Source organism: Chenopodium quinoa, unplaced genomic scaffold (assembly GCF_001683475.1).
Source record: "Chenopodium quinoa cultivar QQ74 unplaced genomic scaffold, ASM168347v1, whole genome shotgun sequence".
In the NCBI taxonomy this organism is placed as follows: Eukaryota; Viridiplantae; Streptophyta; class Magnoliopsida; order Caryophyllales; family Amaranthaceae; genus Chenopodium; species Chenopodium quinoa.
Window position 1 is genome coordinate 4,175,082 of NW_018742205.1, and position 18,566 is coordinate 4,193,647.

The 18,566-nt window shown below is 32.6% G+C and overlaps 1 protein-coding gene across 1 annotated transcript; it reads left to right on the top strand.

Moving 5' to 3' along the window:
• The first annotated feature begins 8,224 nt into the window (after nucleotides 1-8,224).
• Nucleotides 8,225-13,995, top strand: LOC110729803 (NAC domain-containing protein 90-like). The gene is made up of 3 exons (XM_021909582.1): nucleotides 8,225-9,463; nucleotides 10,124-10,425; nucleotides 13,298-13,995. Exons 1-3 carry the CDS (start codon nucleotides 9,313-9,315, stop codon nucleotides 13,673-13,675), a joined length of 831 nt encoding a protein of 276 aa, XP_021765274.1. The 5' UTR covers nucleotides 8,225-9,312; the 3' UTR covers nucleotides 13,676-13,995.
• The last annotated feature ends 4,571 nt before the right edge of the window (nucleotides 13,996-18,566 follow it).

Here is an 18,566-nt window from a genome sequence, read left to right on the forward strand (position 1 = left end):
CCTAAAAATACCTATCATATGCATGTTATGAGAAAGAAATTGTTCATTTGGTAAGAAATGTAGAAAATAGGCAAAGAATAGGTCATATAGGGGTCTATTGGTTGAATTTGGTCCAAATCGTTCCCAAAACTTAGGGAGTTGGTTTTTTTTTCCTGTGATTTCATGGAATTTACACTTAAAACTACCTATAATAGACATGTTATGAGAAAGAAGTGGTTCATTTAGTAAGAAATGTAGAAAATAGGCAAAGAATATGTCATATAGGCCTTAGTTGGTTCTATTTTGGTTCAAATCGTTCCCAAAACTTAGGGAGTTGGTTTTTTTTTTTTGTGATTTCAAGGAATTTAAACCTAAAACTACCTATAATATGCATGTTATGATAAAGAAATGGTTCATTTGGTAAGAAATGTAGAAAATAGGCTAAGAATAGGTCATATAGGGGTTTATTGGTTGAATTTTGGTCCAAATCGTTCCCAATACTTAGGGAGTTGGTTTTTTTTATGATTTCAAGGCATGTACACCTAAAACTACCTATAATATGCATGTCATGAGAAATAAATGGTTCATTTGGTAAGAAATGAAAAAAATAGGCAAAGAATAGGTCATATAGGGGTCTATTGGTTGAATTTTGGTCCAAATCGTTCCCAGAACTTAGGGAGTTGGTTTTTTTTTTTTGTGATTTCAAGGAAATTACACCTAAATTTACCTAAAATATACATTTTATGATAAAGAAATGGTTCATTTGATAAGAAATGTAGAAAATAGGCAAAGAATAGGTCATATAAGCCTCAGTTGGTTCTATTTTGGTCCGAATCGTTCCCAAAACTTAGGGATTTGGTTTTTTTTTTTGTGATTTCAAGGAATTTACATCTAAATCTACCTGTAATAGACATGTTATGATAAATAAATTGTTCATTTGGTAAGAAATTTAGAAATTAGGCAAAGAATAGGTCATATAAGCCTCAGTTGTAACTATTTTGGTCCAAATCGTTCCCAAAACTTTGGGAGTTGGGTTTTTTTGTGATTTAAAGGCATGTACACCTAAAACATCCTATAATATGAATTTTATGAGAAAGAAATGGTTCATTTAGTAAGAAATGTAGAATATAGGCAAATAATAGGTCATATAAGGGTCTATTGGTTGAATTTTGGTCCAAATCGTTCCCAAAACTTAGGGAGTTGGTTTTTTTTGTGATTTCAATGAATGTATACCTAAAAATACCTATCATATGCATGTTATGAGAAAGAAATTGTTCATTTGGTAAGAAATGTAGAAAATAGGCAAAGAATAGGTCATATAGGGGTCTATTGGTTGAATTTGGTCCAAATCGTTCCCAAAACTTAGGGAGTTGGTTTTTTTTTCCTGTGATTTCATGGAATTTACACTTAAAACTACCTATAATAGACATGTTATGAGAAAGAAGTGGTTCATTTAGTAAGAAATGTAGAAAATAGGCAAAGAATATGTCATATAGGCCTTAGTTGGTTCTATTTTGGTTCAAATCGTTCCCAAAACTTAGGGAGTTGGTTTTTTTTTTTTGTGATTTCAAGGAATTTAAACCTAAAACTACCTATAATATGCATGTTATGATAAAGAAATGGTTCATTTGGTAAGAAATGTAGAAAATAGGCTAAGAATAGGTCATATAGGGGTTTATTGGTTGAATTTTGGTCCAAATCGTTCCCAATACTTAGGGAGTTGGTTTTTTTTATGATTTCAAGGCATGTACACCTAAAACTACCTATAATATGCATGTCATGAGAAATAAATGGTTCATTTGGTAAGAAATGAAAAAAATAGGCAAAGAATAGGTCATATAGGGGTCTATTGGTTGAATTTTGGTCCAAATCGTTCCCAGAACTTAGGGAGTTGGTTTTTTTTTTTGTGATTTCAAGGAAATTACACCTAAATTTACCTAAAATATACATTTTATGATAAAGAAATGGTTCATTTGATAAGAAATGTAGAAAATAGGCAAAGAATAGGTCATATAAGCCTCAGTTGGTTCTATTTTGGTCCGAATCGTTCCCAAAACTTAGGGATTTGGTTTTTTTTTTTGTGATTTCAAGGAATTTACATCTAAATCTACCTGTAATAGACATGTTATGATAAATAAATTGTTCATTTGGTAAGAAATTTAGAAATTAGGCAAAGAATAGGTCATATAAGCCTCAGTTGTAACTATTTTGGTCCAAATCGTTCCCAAAACTTTGGGAGTTGGGTTTTTTTTGTGATTTAAAGGCATGTACACCTAAAACATCCTATAATATGAATTTTATGAGAAAGAAATGGTTCATTTAGTAAGAAATGTAGAATATAGGCAAATAATAGGTCATATAAGGGTCTATTGGTTGAATTTTGGTCCAAATCGTTCCCAAAACTTAGGGAGTTGGTTTTTTTTGTGATTTCAATGAATGTATACCTAAAAATACCTATCATATGCATGTTATGAGAAAGAAATTGTTCATTTGGTAAGAAATGTAGAAAATAGGCAAAGAATAGGTCATATAGGGGTCTATTGGTTGAATTTGGTCCAAATCGTTCCCAAAACTTAGGGAGTTGGTTTTTTTTTTCTGTGATTTCATGGAATTTACACTTAAAACTACCTATAATAGACATGTTATGAGAAAGAAGTGGTTCATTTAGTAAGAAATGTAGAAAATAGGCAAAGAATATGTCATATAGGCCTTAGTTGGTTCTATTTTGGTTCAAATCGTTCCCAAAACTTAGGGAGTTGGTTTTATTTTTTGTGATTTCAAGGAATTTAAACCTAAAACTACCTATAATATGCATGTTATGATAAAGAAATGGTTCATTTGGTAAAAAATGTAGAAAATAGGCTTAGAATAGGTCATATAGGGGTTTATTGGTTGAATTTTGGTCCAAATCGTTCCCAATACTTAGGGAGTTGGTTTTTTTTATGATTTCAAGGCATGTACACCTAAAACTACCTATAATATGCATGTCATGAGAAATAAATGGTTCATTTGGTAAGAAATGAAAAAAATAGGCAAAGAATAGGTCATATAGGGGTCTATTGGTTGAATTTTGGTCCAAATCGTTCCCAGAACTTAGGGAGTTGGTTTTTTTTTTTTTTTTTTTTTTGTGATTTCAAGGAAATTACACCTAAATTTACCTAAAATATACATGTTATGATAAAGAAATGGTTCATTTGATAAGAAATGTAGAAAATAGGCAAAGAATAGGTCATATAAGCCTCAGTTGGTTCTATTTTGGTCCGAATCGTTCCCAAAACTTAGGGATTTGGTTTTTTTTTTTTGTGATTTCAAGGAATTTACATCTAAATTTACCTGTAATAGACATGTTATGATAAATAAATTGTTCATTTGGTAAGAAATTTAGAAATTAGGCAAAGAATAGGTCATATAGGCCTCAGTTGTAACTATTTTGGTCCAAATCGTTCCCAAAACTTTGGGAGTTGGGTTTTTTTGTGATTTAAAGGCATGTACACCTAAAACATCCTATAATATGAATTTTATGAGAAAGAAATGGTTCATTTAGTAAGAAATGTAGAATATAGGCAAATAATAGGTCATATAAGGGTCTATTGGTTGAATTTTGGTCCAAATCGTTCCCAAAACTTAGGGAGTTGGTTTTTTTTGTGATTTCAATGAATGTATACCTAAAAATACCTATCATATGCATGTTATGAGAAAGAAATTGTTCATTTGATAAGAAATGTAGAAAATAGGCAAAGAATAGGTCATATAGGGGTCTATTGGTTGAATTTGGTCCAAATCGTTCCCAAAACTTAGGGAGTTGGTTTTTTTTTCTGTGATTTCATGGAATTTACACTTAAAACTACCTATAATAGACATGTTATGAGAAAGAAGTGGTTCATTTAGTAAGAAATGTAGAAAATAGGCAAAGAATATGTCATATAGGCCTTAGTTGGTTCTATTTTGGTTCAAATCGTTCCCAAAACTTAGGGAGTTGGTTTTATTTTTTGTGATTTCAAGGAATTTAAACCTAAAACTACCTATAATATGCATTTTATGATAAAGAAATGGTTCATTTGGTAAGAAATGTAGAAAATAGGCTAAGAATAGGTCATATAGGGGTTTATTGGTTGAATTTTGGTCCAAATCGTTCCCAATACTTAGGGAGTTGGTTTTTTTTATGATTTCAAGGCATGTACACCTAAAACTACCTATAATATGCATTTCATGAGAAATAAATGGTTCATTTGGTAAGAAATGAAAAAAATAGGCAAAGAATAGGTCATATAGGGGTCTATTGGTTGAATTTTGGTCCAAATCGTTCCCAGAACTTAGGGAGTTGGTTTTTTTTTTTGTGATTTCAAGGAAATTACACCTAAATTTACCTAAAATATACATGTTATGATAAATAAATGGTTCATTTGATAAGAAATGTAGAAAATAGGCAAAGAATAGGTCATATAAGCCTCAGTTGGTTCTATTTTGATCCGAATCGTTCCCAAAACTTAGGGATTTGGTTTTTTTTTTGTGATTTCAAGGAATTTACATCTAAATCTACCTGTAATAGACATGTTATGATAAATAAATTGTTCATTTGGTAAGAAATTTAGAAATTAGGCAAAGAATAGGTCATATAGGCCTCAGTTGTAACTATTTTGGTCCAAATCGTTCCCAAAACTTTGGGAGTTGGGTTTTTTTTGTGATTTAAAGGCATGTACACCTAAAACATCCTATAATATGAATTTTATGAGAAAGAAATGGTTCATTTAGTAAGAAATGTAGAATATAGGCAAATAATAGGTCATATAAGGGTCTATTGGTTGAATTTTGGTCCAAATCGTTCCCAAAACTTAGGGAGTTGGTTTTTTTTGTGATTTCAATGAATGTATACCTAAAAATACCTATCATATGCATGTTATGAGAAAGAAATTGTTCATTTGGTAAGAAATGTAGAAAATAGGCAAAGAATAGGTCATATAGGGGTCTATTGGTTGAATTTGGTCCAAATCGTTCCCAAAACTTAGGGAGTTGGTTTTTTTTTTCCTGTGATTTCATGGAATTTACACTTAAAACTACCTATAATAGACATGTTATGAGAAAGAAGTGGTTCATTTAGTAAGAAATGTAGAAAATAGGCAAAGAATATGTCATATAGGCCTTAGTTGGTTCTATTTTGGTTCAAATCGTTCCCAAAACTTAGGGAGTTGGTTTTTTTTTTTTTTGTGATTTCAAGGCATTTACACCTAAAACTACCTATATTAGACATGTTATGAGAAAGAAATGGTTCATTTGGTAAGAAATGTAGAAAATAGGCAAAGAATAGGTCATATAGGCCTTAGTTGGTTCTATTTTGTTTAGAAAGCTGATTTTAACTTACATCTGTGTGCACCTTTTCACATGTGTATTTTGTAGGAGGCCTACCAGAAGAAAGTTGAAGAAGCAAGCACCCAAGGGATTCGAAAGAGTCTAAATAAGTTGTATTGGGAAACAGTAGGTGGTCAGAACAAGAAGGGTCGTGTGAAGGGACTTGGCCACGGTGCAGATCTGTATTATGGCAACAGGAAGGGTTCAGGTTCCATGTCTTTCCAGACGTACACGCCTTCCTTTCTTTCCCAGATGCAGGATCAGGTTGAACAGAGGGTGGAGCAGAGGGTGCAAGCTATGCGGAGTAAAATGGAAGTCGAGGTGGAGGCTCGATTGGCCGAAATAGAAAGGAGAAACCAAGAGAGGTATGAAGATATGATGCGTCAATTCTCTAGCAACGACCCATGTTCCAACATTCCACATCAGCGTCGAGACCCCACGAACGACCCGGGTAGCGACGGTGCAGGGCAAGGTGCAGGCTATAACTTAGAATTTGTGTATATAGTATGTACATGTATTTAGATTTAGATTATGTTGTATAGTTGCACACAATGTATACATTATTATAAATAAATATATAAAAATATTTTCGTAATTAAATCATAAATTCAAATTTATCTTAAATTAGATGCAGGATATATAGGTGACAAAATCCAAATTAAATCGTTTAATTTGCTAAATAAACAGGGCTAATTTCGACGGAAAAATTCGTCGAAAGCTCTTACTTTCCGAAGGAATTATTCATCGGAATCTTCTCCGTTTCCGACGGAATAATTCATCGGAATCTTCCCTCTTCTGACGGAATTTTCCGTCGGAAAAGGACATGTTCCGACAGAATTCTCCGTCGGAAGAGGAGATGTTCTGACGGAATTTTTTCCGTCGGAATAGGGAAGATTCCGACGAATAATTCCGTCGGAACATGTCCTTTTCCGATGAAAACGTTTTCGTCGGACAATTGCGACGGACTCCCGTTTAAAGTCAAAACCAGCTCCAACAGAATGGATTCCGTCGGAAAACGGCTTTTCGACGGAATTTCCGTCGGAAAACGTCCAATTTCCTACGTAGGGTTTTGCGACGAACGGATTCCGACGGAATTCCGTCGAAAGGCCGTTTTCCGATGGATTTTCCCATGTTTCCGACGGAAAAATTCCGTCGGAATCTAGTTGTTTTCTTGTAGTGCAAGGGCGGCAGCTGGTAGCTACCGTGACTGGTGGCGGCGGCTGGTGGCAGCCGGAGGTGGTGATTGTGGTGTTTGGTGGTGGTTGGCGCAAGAACAAGTAGAAGAAAAGGAGAAGAGAATTAGAGAAATTAAGAGAGAATTAGAGAATTTAGTGTGAGTGTTTAGCCATGAATCAATGGGTATTTATAGGTTAGCTCATGCATGAATTATGGTAGGAGAATGTAGGAAGAATTATGGTAAAAATAATTAAGGAATTATTTGGGGAAGAGAATTAAAGATTTATGGAATATTTTAATATTAAGGTGATTAAGAATAATAAAAATAAGGAAAGTATGTTGTCATGAAAAATAATATGGAAAAAGGAGTTTGCTTCGGGAATAATCAAGGATGAAATAAGGTAGGGAAATAAGATGATCAAATATTTAGAAGGTGGGAAATAAGAATTAAGGAAAATAATAGATTTAAAGGAGATAATTAAATATACAATTTACCAAAATAATTCACCCAAAATCCAACCTTGGTGGCCGAATTTTTGAGCTTCCATAGCTCAAAATTTCGGACACCCTAAGTAGTATTTAGGGAATATTTTGCTAGATTTAAGGGATAAAAAATAATTGTGTAAATTATATATTTTGTATAAAATAATTAATTAAGAGAATACCAATTATTCACTAAATAATTTAGCTAAGAAAATTAGATTTTCCACACTAGGAAAATCCGAAAATCATATCCAATCACTAGGAATTTTTGGACACCTCAATAATAAAATATAATTTTGCTTAATTAAAATATCCGAACTATATATAAATAATTTGGTTTTTAAAAAATAAAATAAATCCAAAAATAATAATTAGGTTTTAAAATAATTGGCACCTATATTCAAATATCATTTTGGCTCCAAAATTCAAATAGTAAAATAAATTACTAAAATACGCTTTTTAAAAAATAATAATTAATTAATTTAGAAAATACGTTTCAAAAATACGGGATATTACATTATAAATTTCCAATTCTAAATTGTACGGTAGCATTTATTTTTGTAAATTAAGAGAGAAAATGCAACTTTAGGGGTTGTAGTAGGGAGAGAAAACTTATCATATAGAAATTAATATAGCAATTAGTGAGTTTCAAAAGTATTGTGAAGTCAATTTTGTCGTTTCAATAAATCTAGTAATAGAGAGACTGCGAATTCGTTAGTGAAAGAAAATATTAAATTTAATTTATTTATATAGTGTTGTATATTTTTGTGTTATCTTATGAGATTGAATATTATATTCATTGGATTATAATATACTTCGTATGTTCTTGTCATCATATGTACTTCATACTCTGATCTATATTCTTTTTTATAAAAAAAAAACAAGTGAATTTGCTCTTTAATTACAAATTATGTTCTTTAAGATAGGTAGGCGGGTTTAAAATGTTTTTTAGGTCTAAATATTATGTTCATTTTACTTGAATACATAATATATATTCTTTTGGGTTCATGTTCATTTGCTTTAATCGTATATTCTTTTGGGGTTCATATATTATATTCTTTTAGCCCTTATGCACTTTGGAGTTCATGTTTATTTCGTTAAGCTTCTATGATCATAGTGATCATGTTCTTTGAATTTACCCTCATGTTCTTTGGGGTAGGTATTGTTGAGGGACGCGTGTTTTATGTTTTATTGAGTGTCATTTTTAAACAGGTGCATGATGCGCATTATGCACCCGGGTACACAATTCAATTATTTTTTAATCAATCTATTGGTGTTAGATCTTTGATTTGGATTTAATCAATTAGATTGGACATATTGTTATTAATTAGTTTATTTTGGAAAGCAAATGAATACAACATATATTTTTAACAACCCTAGTGTTTTCAATCAAGGGACTATTCTCTAGACTAACTGAACCTAATAAGCTCAGTAGCCCTACTTTTTTAAACATGAATTAATGGATTCACGTACGGTATCCGTTAAGTGGTAGTGAAATCCAACTCTTAATTTATTTTTGGTGTTAAAATTAAAAAATTAGAAGATTGGCTTGTAAAAGACATTTTTTTTGTTTTTTTAGGTGGTAAAAGTAAATTTTTTCTAATTAAAAATAAGCTTCATGTCTAAAATGGTCAAGTTGAGAAGAAAAAAAAGTCAAATGTATCAATTTTTTAGTAACGTAGGATTTTTTTTTTTTGTTTTTTTTTTGGTGTTCCACGCTCGGTTCACCCTTTAAGGTAATCCAAATTCGGGGATCAGTTCTAGGTTGTTAGGTTCCAATCCCCCTTCAATTGTTGTTGTGGGGAATCGAACACGCAGTTCTCTCTACCAAGTGAATTCTCAATCACCACTGCATCAACACCCAATTGGTAGGGAATAGTTATTGTTAGAAACAAAAGAAATAGTATCTTAATCATATATCTTCACAGCCTTTCAAAAATAAAAAAAAAATAAAAAAATCATATATCTTCACAACATATTGTTTATAAGCTTGACTCACCATTTCATTCAATAATAGTCTTGCTTTACTTGACAGTTACACACGCTATAGCTTGAATATTATTCTTCAACAAAACCGTGTCATTAAGAGTACAGTGACGTGTTTTTTAGCACATCATAACTTTTCTAAGAAAGTTCCCCACTTGTTCTTAGTTGCCCCTTATTGTATTCCATTATTTATTCATTCTTATCATCATCGTTACTTGATTTGTCTTTTTTTATTTGCTTTTATTTTTGTCATTTATTGTTTGTGTTTAAAAAAAAGAAAAAAAAGAAAGAAAAAAGAAAAAAAACAGTTGAAGTTACGTTGATGAAATAATAATTACAATAATGGAAGCACCAGGGTTTCGATTTTATCCTACAGAAGAAGAGTTAATATCGTTTTATCTTCAACAAAAGCTTCAAGGACGAGGAACACAAGATATCGATGGTGTTATACCTGTGGTTTATATTTATGATTATAATCCATGGGATCTTCCACGTATGTTATTTTCGATCTCGATTCTTCCATTTTAATCTTTGATCACCATGCATCTTCATCAAGAAATATATATACTTCGTACATCTTTCTTTCGAGTCACTCAACTCTGGTTTTTACTTCAATCATTTAGAATTATTAGTCACATTATAATTGAGATTTAGTCAAATCACATTACTAAGTTTTAATTTCTTACATAATATATATGAGCATTGCATACCAATAAGTTGGAAGATCAACTTTGCAAGTAAAACGAAATGGATAAAAACCATAACTAAAAATAAAATGTTAAAGTAGCTAGCTAGCTTAGTAATAAGCTATCTCATCAAGTGACAACGTATATATTCCCTTTGTCCGGCATAAATACAAAATCGGACCAATTATATTGTGGTGTCTAGATACCTTTCTTAACGAGTGTTTTCTTTAATTTCTACCATAACAATTAAAAAAAAATAAGAAAATTTTAATTTTTTTGAACGGAAGTTAATATATACTTCATGTACAATAAAGTAACAAAACTTAGGTCTTTTTTTTTCCTATTTAAAATATTTAAAATTGTATAAAACCTAATTTATTTCTTCCCTAGTTTTTTTTTTTTTTTCGTTTGTTTTTGTCGCATAAATATCCTCTCTCTAAAAAAATAATATTACGCATGCATTGCAGAATTATCAGGGAAGCGATGTAGGAATGATCCACAGCTGCAAGAATGGTTCTTCTTCATACCAAAGCAAGAGAGAGAAGCTAATGGAGGACGTCCGAACCGCCTCACCACCCTCGGTTACTGGAAGGCCACCGGGTCTCCTAGTAACGTCTACTCCTCGAATAAAGTCATAGGTATTAAGAGGACAATGGTTTTCTACCGTGGCCGAGCTCGTAGTCGATCAGGCTCTAAGACTGACTGGAAGATGAATGAGTACATAGCCATTGATGATCAATCCTCATCTTCTACTAATCCTGCTCCATCTGTAAGCATTTTTGTAACTTAATACTACCTCTGTCTCATAGTATGTGCAACTTTTGAATTTTTTATCCCTCACAAATTGTTGAAATATAACTTTCTCGAATAGCACATGTTAGTGTATGTCCCACATTGAGAAAAGAAGAGAGAGGTAAACACTTTATATGGTTTTGAGATGAAATTTTTTTTTGGACTTTTGAAGTGAACTGACCCATATTTAACATGGTATCGCGCATAATATGTAAAGGAAGTGTTAATAGAAATTACTACTTCATAATAGACAAGTGGCAAATCTTCGTATTATATTTTTTTTTTGGTGCAAATTAATATGCGGAGGAGTTATCTTGTCATATTGTATAGTAATTAACATACATATGTCATTTAGATTTCCCCTCACTAGGGATTTATCACGCCATTATTAGCTCCACAAAAAATCTTTGACGTGAAAGAAAAATACGAAGTTGATTATTTTCTAAATTCAGTAATTTAAAATTCCAATTTTACACATGTAATACTCCTTAAATATAAGTTAATTAATATCCCTTTTGACGACATCCTTAGCTTAAAATCTTCAATGAATAATTTCATTGAATTGATTGATGTAATGAAAATGTTACAGTTTTTAAGACTAAACAATTGTTTTTTTAAATATTAAAATAAAAAATGTCACTAACTTTAATTTAACCATAAATCACCAATTCATGTATAGAATAATGTATTCATATGAAATTTTGTTAGATTATTCACAATATATAGTTTCAAATTTTAATAATTTTACCTAACATGTGCACTCCATAATTATGTATGTCATACATTAATTAGTGGTAAAATTAATACATTATATAAGATTGTATAATATGAACAACAAAAGAAAAAAAACTAAAAAAAAAAAAAAGTAATTACCTATATTAAGGCTGTTAAGCCCCGTTCATTTTACCTTATTTTTGCTGAACTGAAATTATTTTTACTGAACTGAAATTATTTTTGCTAAACTTAAATTATTTTTACTTAACTGAATTTTTTTTGCTGAACTGAAATTAATTTTACTGATTCTCTTTTATATTTCTTCTTTAAACTTACTGATTTTTACTGAACTGAAATTATTTTTACTGAAATAAAATTATTTTTGCTGAATTGAAATTATTTTTACTGAATAATATTATTTTAAGGTGAAGTGAACAGGTTACTTTAATGTTTTTTTAATCAATTGAAGTATAATATAGAATGAAGGTCATGCCATGTTCACTTCACCTTTAAAACATAATATTCAGTAAAAATAATATATAAATAATATCAGTTCGTTAAAAATCAGTAACTTTAAAGATGAATTATAATAGAGAATAAATTAAAACAATTTTAGTTCACCAAAATTAATTTCAGTTCAGTAAAATTAATTTAAATTCAGTAGAAATAATTTAAATTCTACAAAAGTAATTTTAATTTAGTAAAAATAGTTTCAGTTTAGTAAAAATCAGGTGAATTGAACATGCCTAATTTTCAAAGTTTTAAGATCTTGTTATATATTAATTTGAATATTTTAGTGATACTTTTGAAATAGTGGTCGGAATCTATGTAAATCAATTTAGTAATTACCTACATTAAAGAGAATTTTTTTGGTTTAAAAAAAGAGAGAATTTTCTTAAGGAGACGACACATAAAACGTGACAATTTATAAATTGAATTTAAAATTGCATGTCATAAGATAAAAATAAATAATTGTTTAAAAGTACTAATTGTATACCAAGACAAGCAAAAACAAATTTGCCTACTTTCAGCATGACCGCTACAAAGCACAATTTTTTTTGAACGAAACTTGAAAATTAGTCAAGATAGATTATGGAAATTCTATTGAATTTTGGTCGGGGGCGTTTTGTTTTTATTCGTCATTTAGCAATAACCCAAATTTATTCAAGATAGCTAACGAGCGTCCCGGGATATTAGATTAGGGATTAATATATTACTTAAAATAGTATTAAATTAGGAATGCATAACAAAATTACGAGTCGATCAATGTAATTAATGTTAATTTACTACTCGTATAATATTTCTACGTTTAGCTCTCTTATCTAACGCCCCAGGGACACTCGTTAGCTTTTGCCAATTTTTTATTACTCCAAAATTCCGAATATTTTTTTGGCTTCTTTTGTCAACTTTCTAGATTAGCCTCATATAATTTAATTCTTTTTGGAAAAAGAGTAGTTTTCACTCTTTATTTCGTAATTTTTACTGAAATATTTGTATAATAAAGGAATTTGAGAAGACAAAAAAAATCTGTTTTAATGATTATGAAGTTCATAATTGACATATGTTTCTCAAAATAATAAATTATATTACTTTATTTTTAGTGTATAAAATAGCATTATCAACATTTTTTTAATTGACATATTTTTCTCAAAATTATAAATTATACTGTATTACTTTATTTTTAGTGTATAAAATAGCATCATCAACATTTTTTTTATTTATCAAATTTTTAGTTTTATTTATGTAACTTTTATTCTTATTTTATAGTTTCTCAAAAAATATTTATTTTATGTTGGATTAAAATTTTCAAAAATTTTATTTACATTATAGATATTAAAAAAATAATTGTCTCCATATTCAATGTGGAAATGGAACCGATCATATTGTTTATCATTAAAATAATATGATAGTCATATTCAAATGACCGCTTCAAAGATGACACAAGCTTATCAAAGTGATTTTTTCCTACATTTTAACATTTTTAAACAAAATAATTGCCTATTTGTTGACATTTGTTTGCGAAATATTTTATGTAACATTTCTCATAAAAACATGCATCTTGCATGCTCATCTTTGAGATTACAATCGTAATGTGCAAAAAAATTGTCTTTTGACAAACGATTTGATGTATACAGCAAAAGGGAGAGTTTACAGTATGCAGAGTTTACATAAAATCAAAGAGCTTACGAGCATTCGATAGGCGGCCGGCTGCACCACCACCACCACCCATGAACAGACCAGTACTAGTTCATCAAGTTGATAATGATCAACCAAGTTCATCTGAACAAGCTCGATCGAGGGTCGAGACTAGAAGGTGGAGATCAAGTGAGAGTTCCTCATCCTCAGGGGGTCATCATCAAGCTGCAGCTAATAATAACAACAATACTAATGATCCTTCTCGAGGAACAAATTATAATAATAATGATCAATTAAACATTTTAATGGACATGGAAGTATATGATCAGCAAGAGCTTCTATGGGAATGGGATGATTCTTGGATGAACAACTTTTGAATTGAAGTTACTACGTTGCATTTGATTTGAGAACATTGAGAATTAATTACTTTTTCTCACATTATATTATGGTGGATGAGAAAGATGTGGATTGTTTTTAACCTAAGATTTTAACTAGTAGGCTATTAGCAATGTCAAAGAATTCAATTCACTAGTTGGTCTTAATTAATTATTATTTTAAGAAAAATTCGATCGGATTGAAATTAAGTCGGATTATTGGTTCAGGTTAGCTGTTATGTACCAACCCTAACAAAATTGTACCATCATTTCGAAAAATTCCAACTTAATTAAGATGTATGTTATCGAAATATTATTCGAGCCAAAATAGCGATACAATATATATCCACGTAGAATTTTTTCAACATTGCATTTTTAAAGTTGTTCTCTCTTTGTATATCCTATGAACTTATTGTTTTATTATTACATCGTTCTGGTGTGTTCGACGCTAGCTTTTGAGTAGCTTTAGTGGTTTGACCAAGTCAAACCACTACTTAATAAAAAATATTAGTGTTTGGCAATGTAGTGGTTGAGATAATTTTCAGTAGTGGAGGTAGTTTTTATCAAAAGTTAGAAATATTAGCTTTGAAATTAGAGGTAGCTTTTGAAAATTTAATCTATAGTTTTAAAAATAAAATATTAATTTTTATATGTAACAGCTAGTCAACCGTTACTTTACCAAACACTCATACCTAAATTATTTATCTTCATAGCTAACAGCTTGTTGACAACTAACAAATACCTACACAGCTAACAACTACCTTCACAGCTATATTTTGCTGAACACGCCCTAAGCTAGATTTAATTATTATTTTTCACAAATTCTTATATGTATCTAGCTACGTGGTATGACCACTTCACATATAAGACAATTAATTAAGTAATAGGGGTCACAGTGATGAAAAAATGGGGTTACCTTGACGTATGTGGGTTACTTAATGAGAAAAGAGGGATAGTCTCTTAAATGAGAGGAATCATTCTTTTATTTATTTGAAATAAAACATTAAGGGTTACTTGAATGAACAAATAGGCGGGTTACTTATTTTTAAATTACTTTATATTAGTCATGTAATGAATTTTGGTTACTTTTATGGACAAAATGGGGTTACTTTTATGAATAAATAGGGTTAGTCATACATACAAATGAAGATTACTCTTATAACTCAATATGGCCATACCGTGTGGCTAGCCACATACTTCCTCTGTTCCACAAATATTGCAATAAGGATGAAATTACACATCCTAAAGCACATTTTATATGTTAAATATCCATAATTATATAAGAGTAAAAATTATAAAAAGTTGATATTGTGAAAGTATTTTACGAATCTAACAGGACCCCACATAACTATATTTTACTTTATGTATAAATCATAATATGTGGTTAAACAAGCGTGATGAATAATGCAAAAGTCCATTTGTTACAATATTACTAAAACGGAGGAAGTACAAGACTTACTGATTATTTTTACGATTTGAAATTATTTTAATTAATATTTTTGTAATTAAGATGGAGAGAACATGACTTCATTAGTCTTTATTGAAATTTTTTGTTCCTTCAAAAATTTGTATTTTCAGGGTAAAAAGAACATAACCCTAGTTGAATGAATTGAAACTTATTGAAAGCTTCTTCATATATATATATATATATATATATATATTGTTGTGCGACAGCGGAAGCAAAGGTCGTAAACAAACAAGAAAACAATAAAGAAATTCAATGCAAACAATAAGAACAACACCAAGAATTTACGTGGTTCACTATCGATGTGATAGCTACGTCCACGGGCACCGAGATCGAATGATTTCACTATAAACTGCAAAGATTACAAAGATGATTCTTGTATTTCTCAAGAACGGCTTTCACTCTGTCTCTCTTAACCCTAATACTGATATTAGGGAGGTTTTATATTAATCCCTAATTAAAAGATACTTGGGAAAAAAGATAATAAAATAAGATAACCTAAAACCGCAAAATCCGCGTTCCGTATTTTTCCTTCTCCGCCCGGTCAGACCGGGCAAGGTCTGCCCGATCGGGCGCGAGAAGAAAACTCCATACGAATGCTTCAACGTATCCAACCCCCACCGCCCGGTCAGACCGGGCAAGGTCTGCCCGATCGGGCGAAGGCTCGCCCGGTCGGGCGAAGGCTCGCCCGGTCGGGCGCGAGAGCAGCTTCTTCAACGAATTTGCCAGGCACCTCTTCTTCTTCCGCCCGGTCAGACCGGGCAATGTCCGCCCGATCGGGCGGACAAAGCTACGAAGTACGAGTCACCTAATATACTTATCAACAATCTCCACCTTGACGAGAACTCGTAGTCAGCAAACGACCCCATCAAGACATAGTGAAAAAACATCTCAAGCCAAACCCGATGCAGGACTCATGCATAAGCCATACATCCCGATAAGTCTTCAACCAAGACCCATCACATACTCGTCTCCAAGTATAACAACTCATAATGCTCCACCTGCATCACAAGCCCCGGGCAAGCTCCACCTTAAGGCCAACACACCTACACCAGGAGCTCCCCAACTTCGCCCCTCAGGGCCTACTACATCACGTAGTAATCAATATTTAACAAGTCTAAGCAATGTTTAAACTTGCTAAACGGAACAGGCTTAGTGAAGAAATCAGCCGGGTTGTCAGCAGTCCCAATCTTCTTCACCTTAATCCTCTTGTCAGTACGCAAGAAATGATACCTGACATCAATGTGCTTCGTCCGATCATGGTGTACTTGATCTTTAGCTAAGCAAATCGCACTTAGACTATCACAATATACTGTAGCAAAATCCTGTGCAATACCCAGTTCACCTACTAGGCCTTTGAGCCAAATAGACTCCTTAGCTGCAGAAGTTAAAGCCATATACTCAGCTTCAGTAGTTGACAACGTAACTGATGACTGCAATGTAGACTTCCAACTAACCACAGAACCACCCAAAGTGAACACATAACCAGTCACAGACCTCCTGGTATCCACATCAGCTGCATAATCAGAATCACTGTACCCAGTGACCAAGCATTCCCTACCATTCCCGTACACAAGACCAATATCAGTTGTCCCTCTCAGGTAGCGAAAAATCCTTTTCACCCCTTGCCAGTGTTCCCTCCCAGGTCGAGCCATAAACCTGCTTACAACACTAACAGCATGCGCAATATCCGGCCTAGTACAGACCATAGCATACATCAAACAACCAACCGCGTTTGCATATGGAACTCTAGACATATAAGACAACTCCTCCTCTGATTGAGGTGACATAGACAAAGACAACTTACAACTAACAGTAGTTGGCGTACTTATAGGCTTCGATTTTTCCATCCCAAAACGAGACAAAATCTTTTCAATGTAGCTTTTCTGAGTCAAGAAAAGCTTACCTCTAGCCCGATCCCTGTAGATCTCCATACCCAAAATCTTCCTAGCTGCACCCAAGTCTTTCATGTCAAACTCCGAGTTAAGCATCTCCTTTAATCTAGCAATATCAGATTTATTCTTTGTGGCAACCAACATGTCATCAACATATAACAAAAGATAAATCATGGAACCATTATCCAGCTTACTATGATACACACAGCAATCATATGAATTCCTGTCAAAACCTTGTGAAACCATAAAAGAATCAAACCTTTTGTACCACTGTCGGGGGGATTGCTTAAGTCCATACAATGACTTTAGCAATCTGCAGGCATAGTGTTCCTTTCCAGGAACTTCGAATCCTTCGGGCTGCTTCATCAGAATCTCCTCCTCCAAATCGCCATGAAGGAAAGCCGTTTTAACATCCAACTGCTCCAGCTCAAGATCAAAATGTGCTACAATTGACAATAACACACGGATAGAAGTATGTCGAACCACAGGTGAGAATATCTCAACAAAATCAACCCCTTCTACCTGACTGAACCCCTTAGCAACTAGCCTAGCCTTAAAACGTATTTGCTCAGTTTCCGACAACCCTTCTTTCTTCTTGTAAATCCATTTACAACCCACAAGCTTCCTCCCTTCCGGTACCTTTACCAGTTCCCACACTCTGTTCTTGTAAAGAGACTGCATCTCTTCACCCATTGCGGCAAGCCATTGCGCAGACTCACTACAACTAATTGCTTGTTTATATGTGGCAGGTTCAAATGACTCTACATCATCAGCTACACTCAATGCATAACCTGTCATCGCATCAACACAGCAATTTCTTCCCTCCATCTCTTCAATCAATCTAACAGGCTTCTTGATAACTCGTTTAGGCATCTCAAGAATGGTGTCAGGTTGACTAGATGACCCCTGATTAGATTGCTCCACCTCATCCCCAGAGTTAGAATGAGTAGGAGTAATCTCAGGTTCAGGAGTACCCGGCACTGGAACATCAGCATCATCATCAATATATTGTACCCGAGGTAAATCAGCAATGGTAGACTGATGTACCTCAAGTACCCCATCTGTCTGTAATAAATTGTCTCCTTCCCTTCTCAAATCTGAAATCTCTGCATTTTTAATTGAATACATGGTGTTTTCATCGAAAGTAACATCCCTACTAAGAATGACCCGACCCTCCGAAGGTGAAAAAATTCTAAACCCCTTCACACCATCCCCGTACCCAACAAAACACCCCTTCTTGGCTCGTGGATCCAGCTTACCCTCAATAACATGATAATAAGCAACACAACCAAAAATCTTCAAATTCGAAAAATTAGGCAACTTACCACTCCAGATCTCAAACGGAATTTTGGAATCAATTCCAGAATGAGGACCCCTATTAATGACATAACAAGCTGTTAACACAGCTTCACTCCAGTACCTCCTCCCAAGCCCTGCATTAGAGAGCATGCATCGAACTCTCTCTAGCAGTGTCTGATTAACCCGTTCTGCTACACCGTTCTGCTGTGGTGTCTTCCTGACAGTATGATGCCGA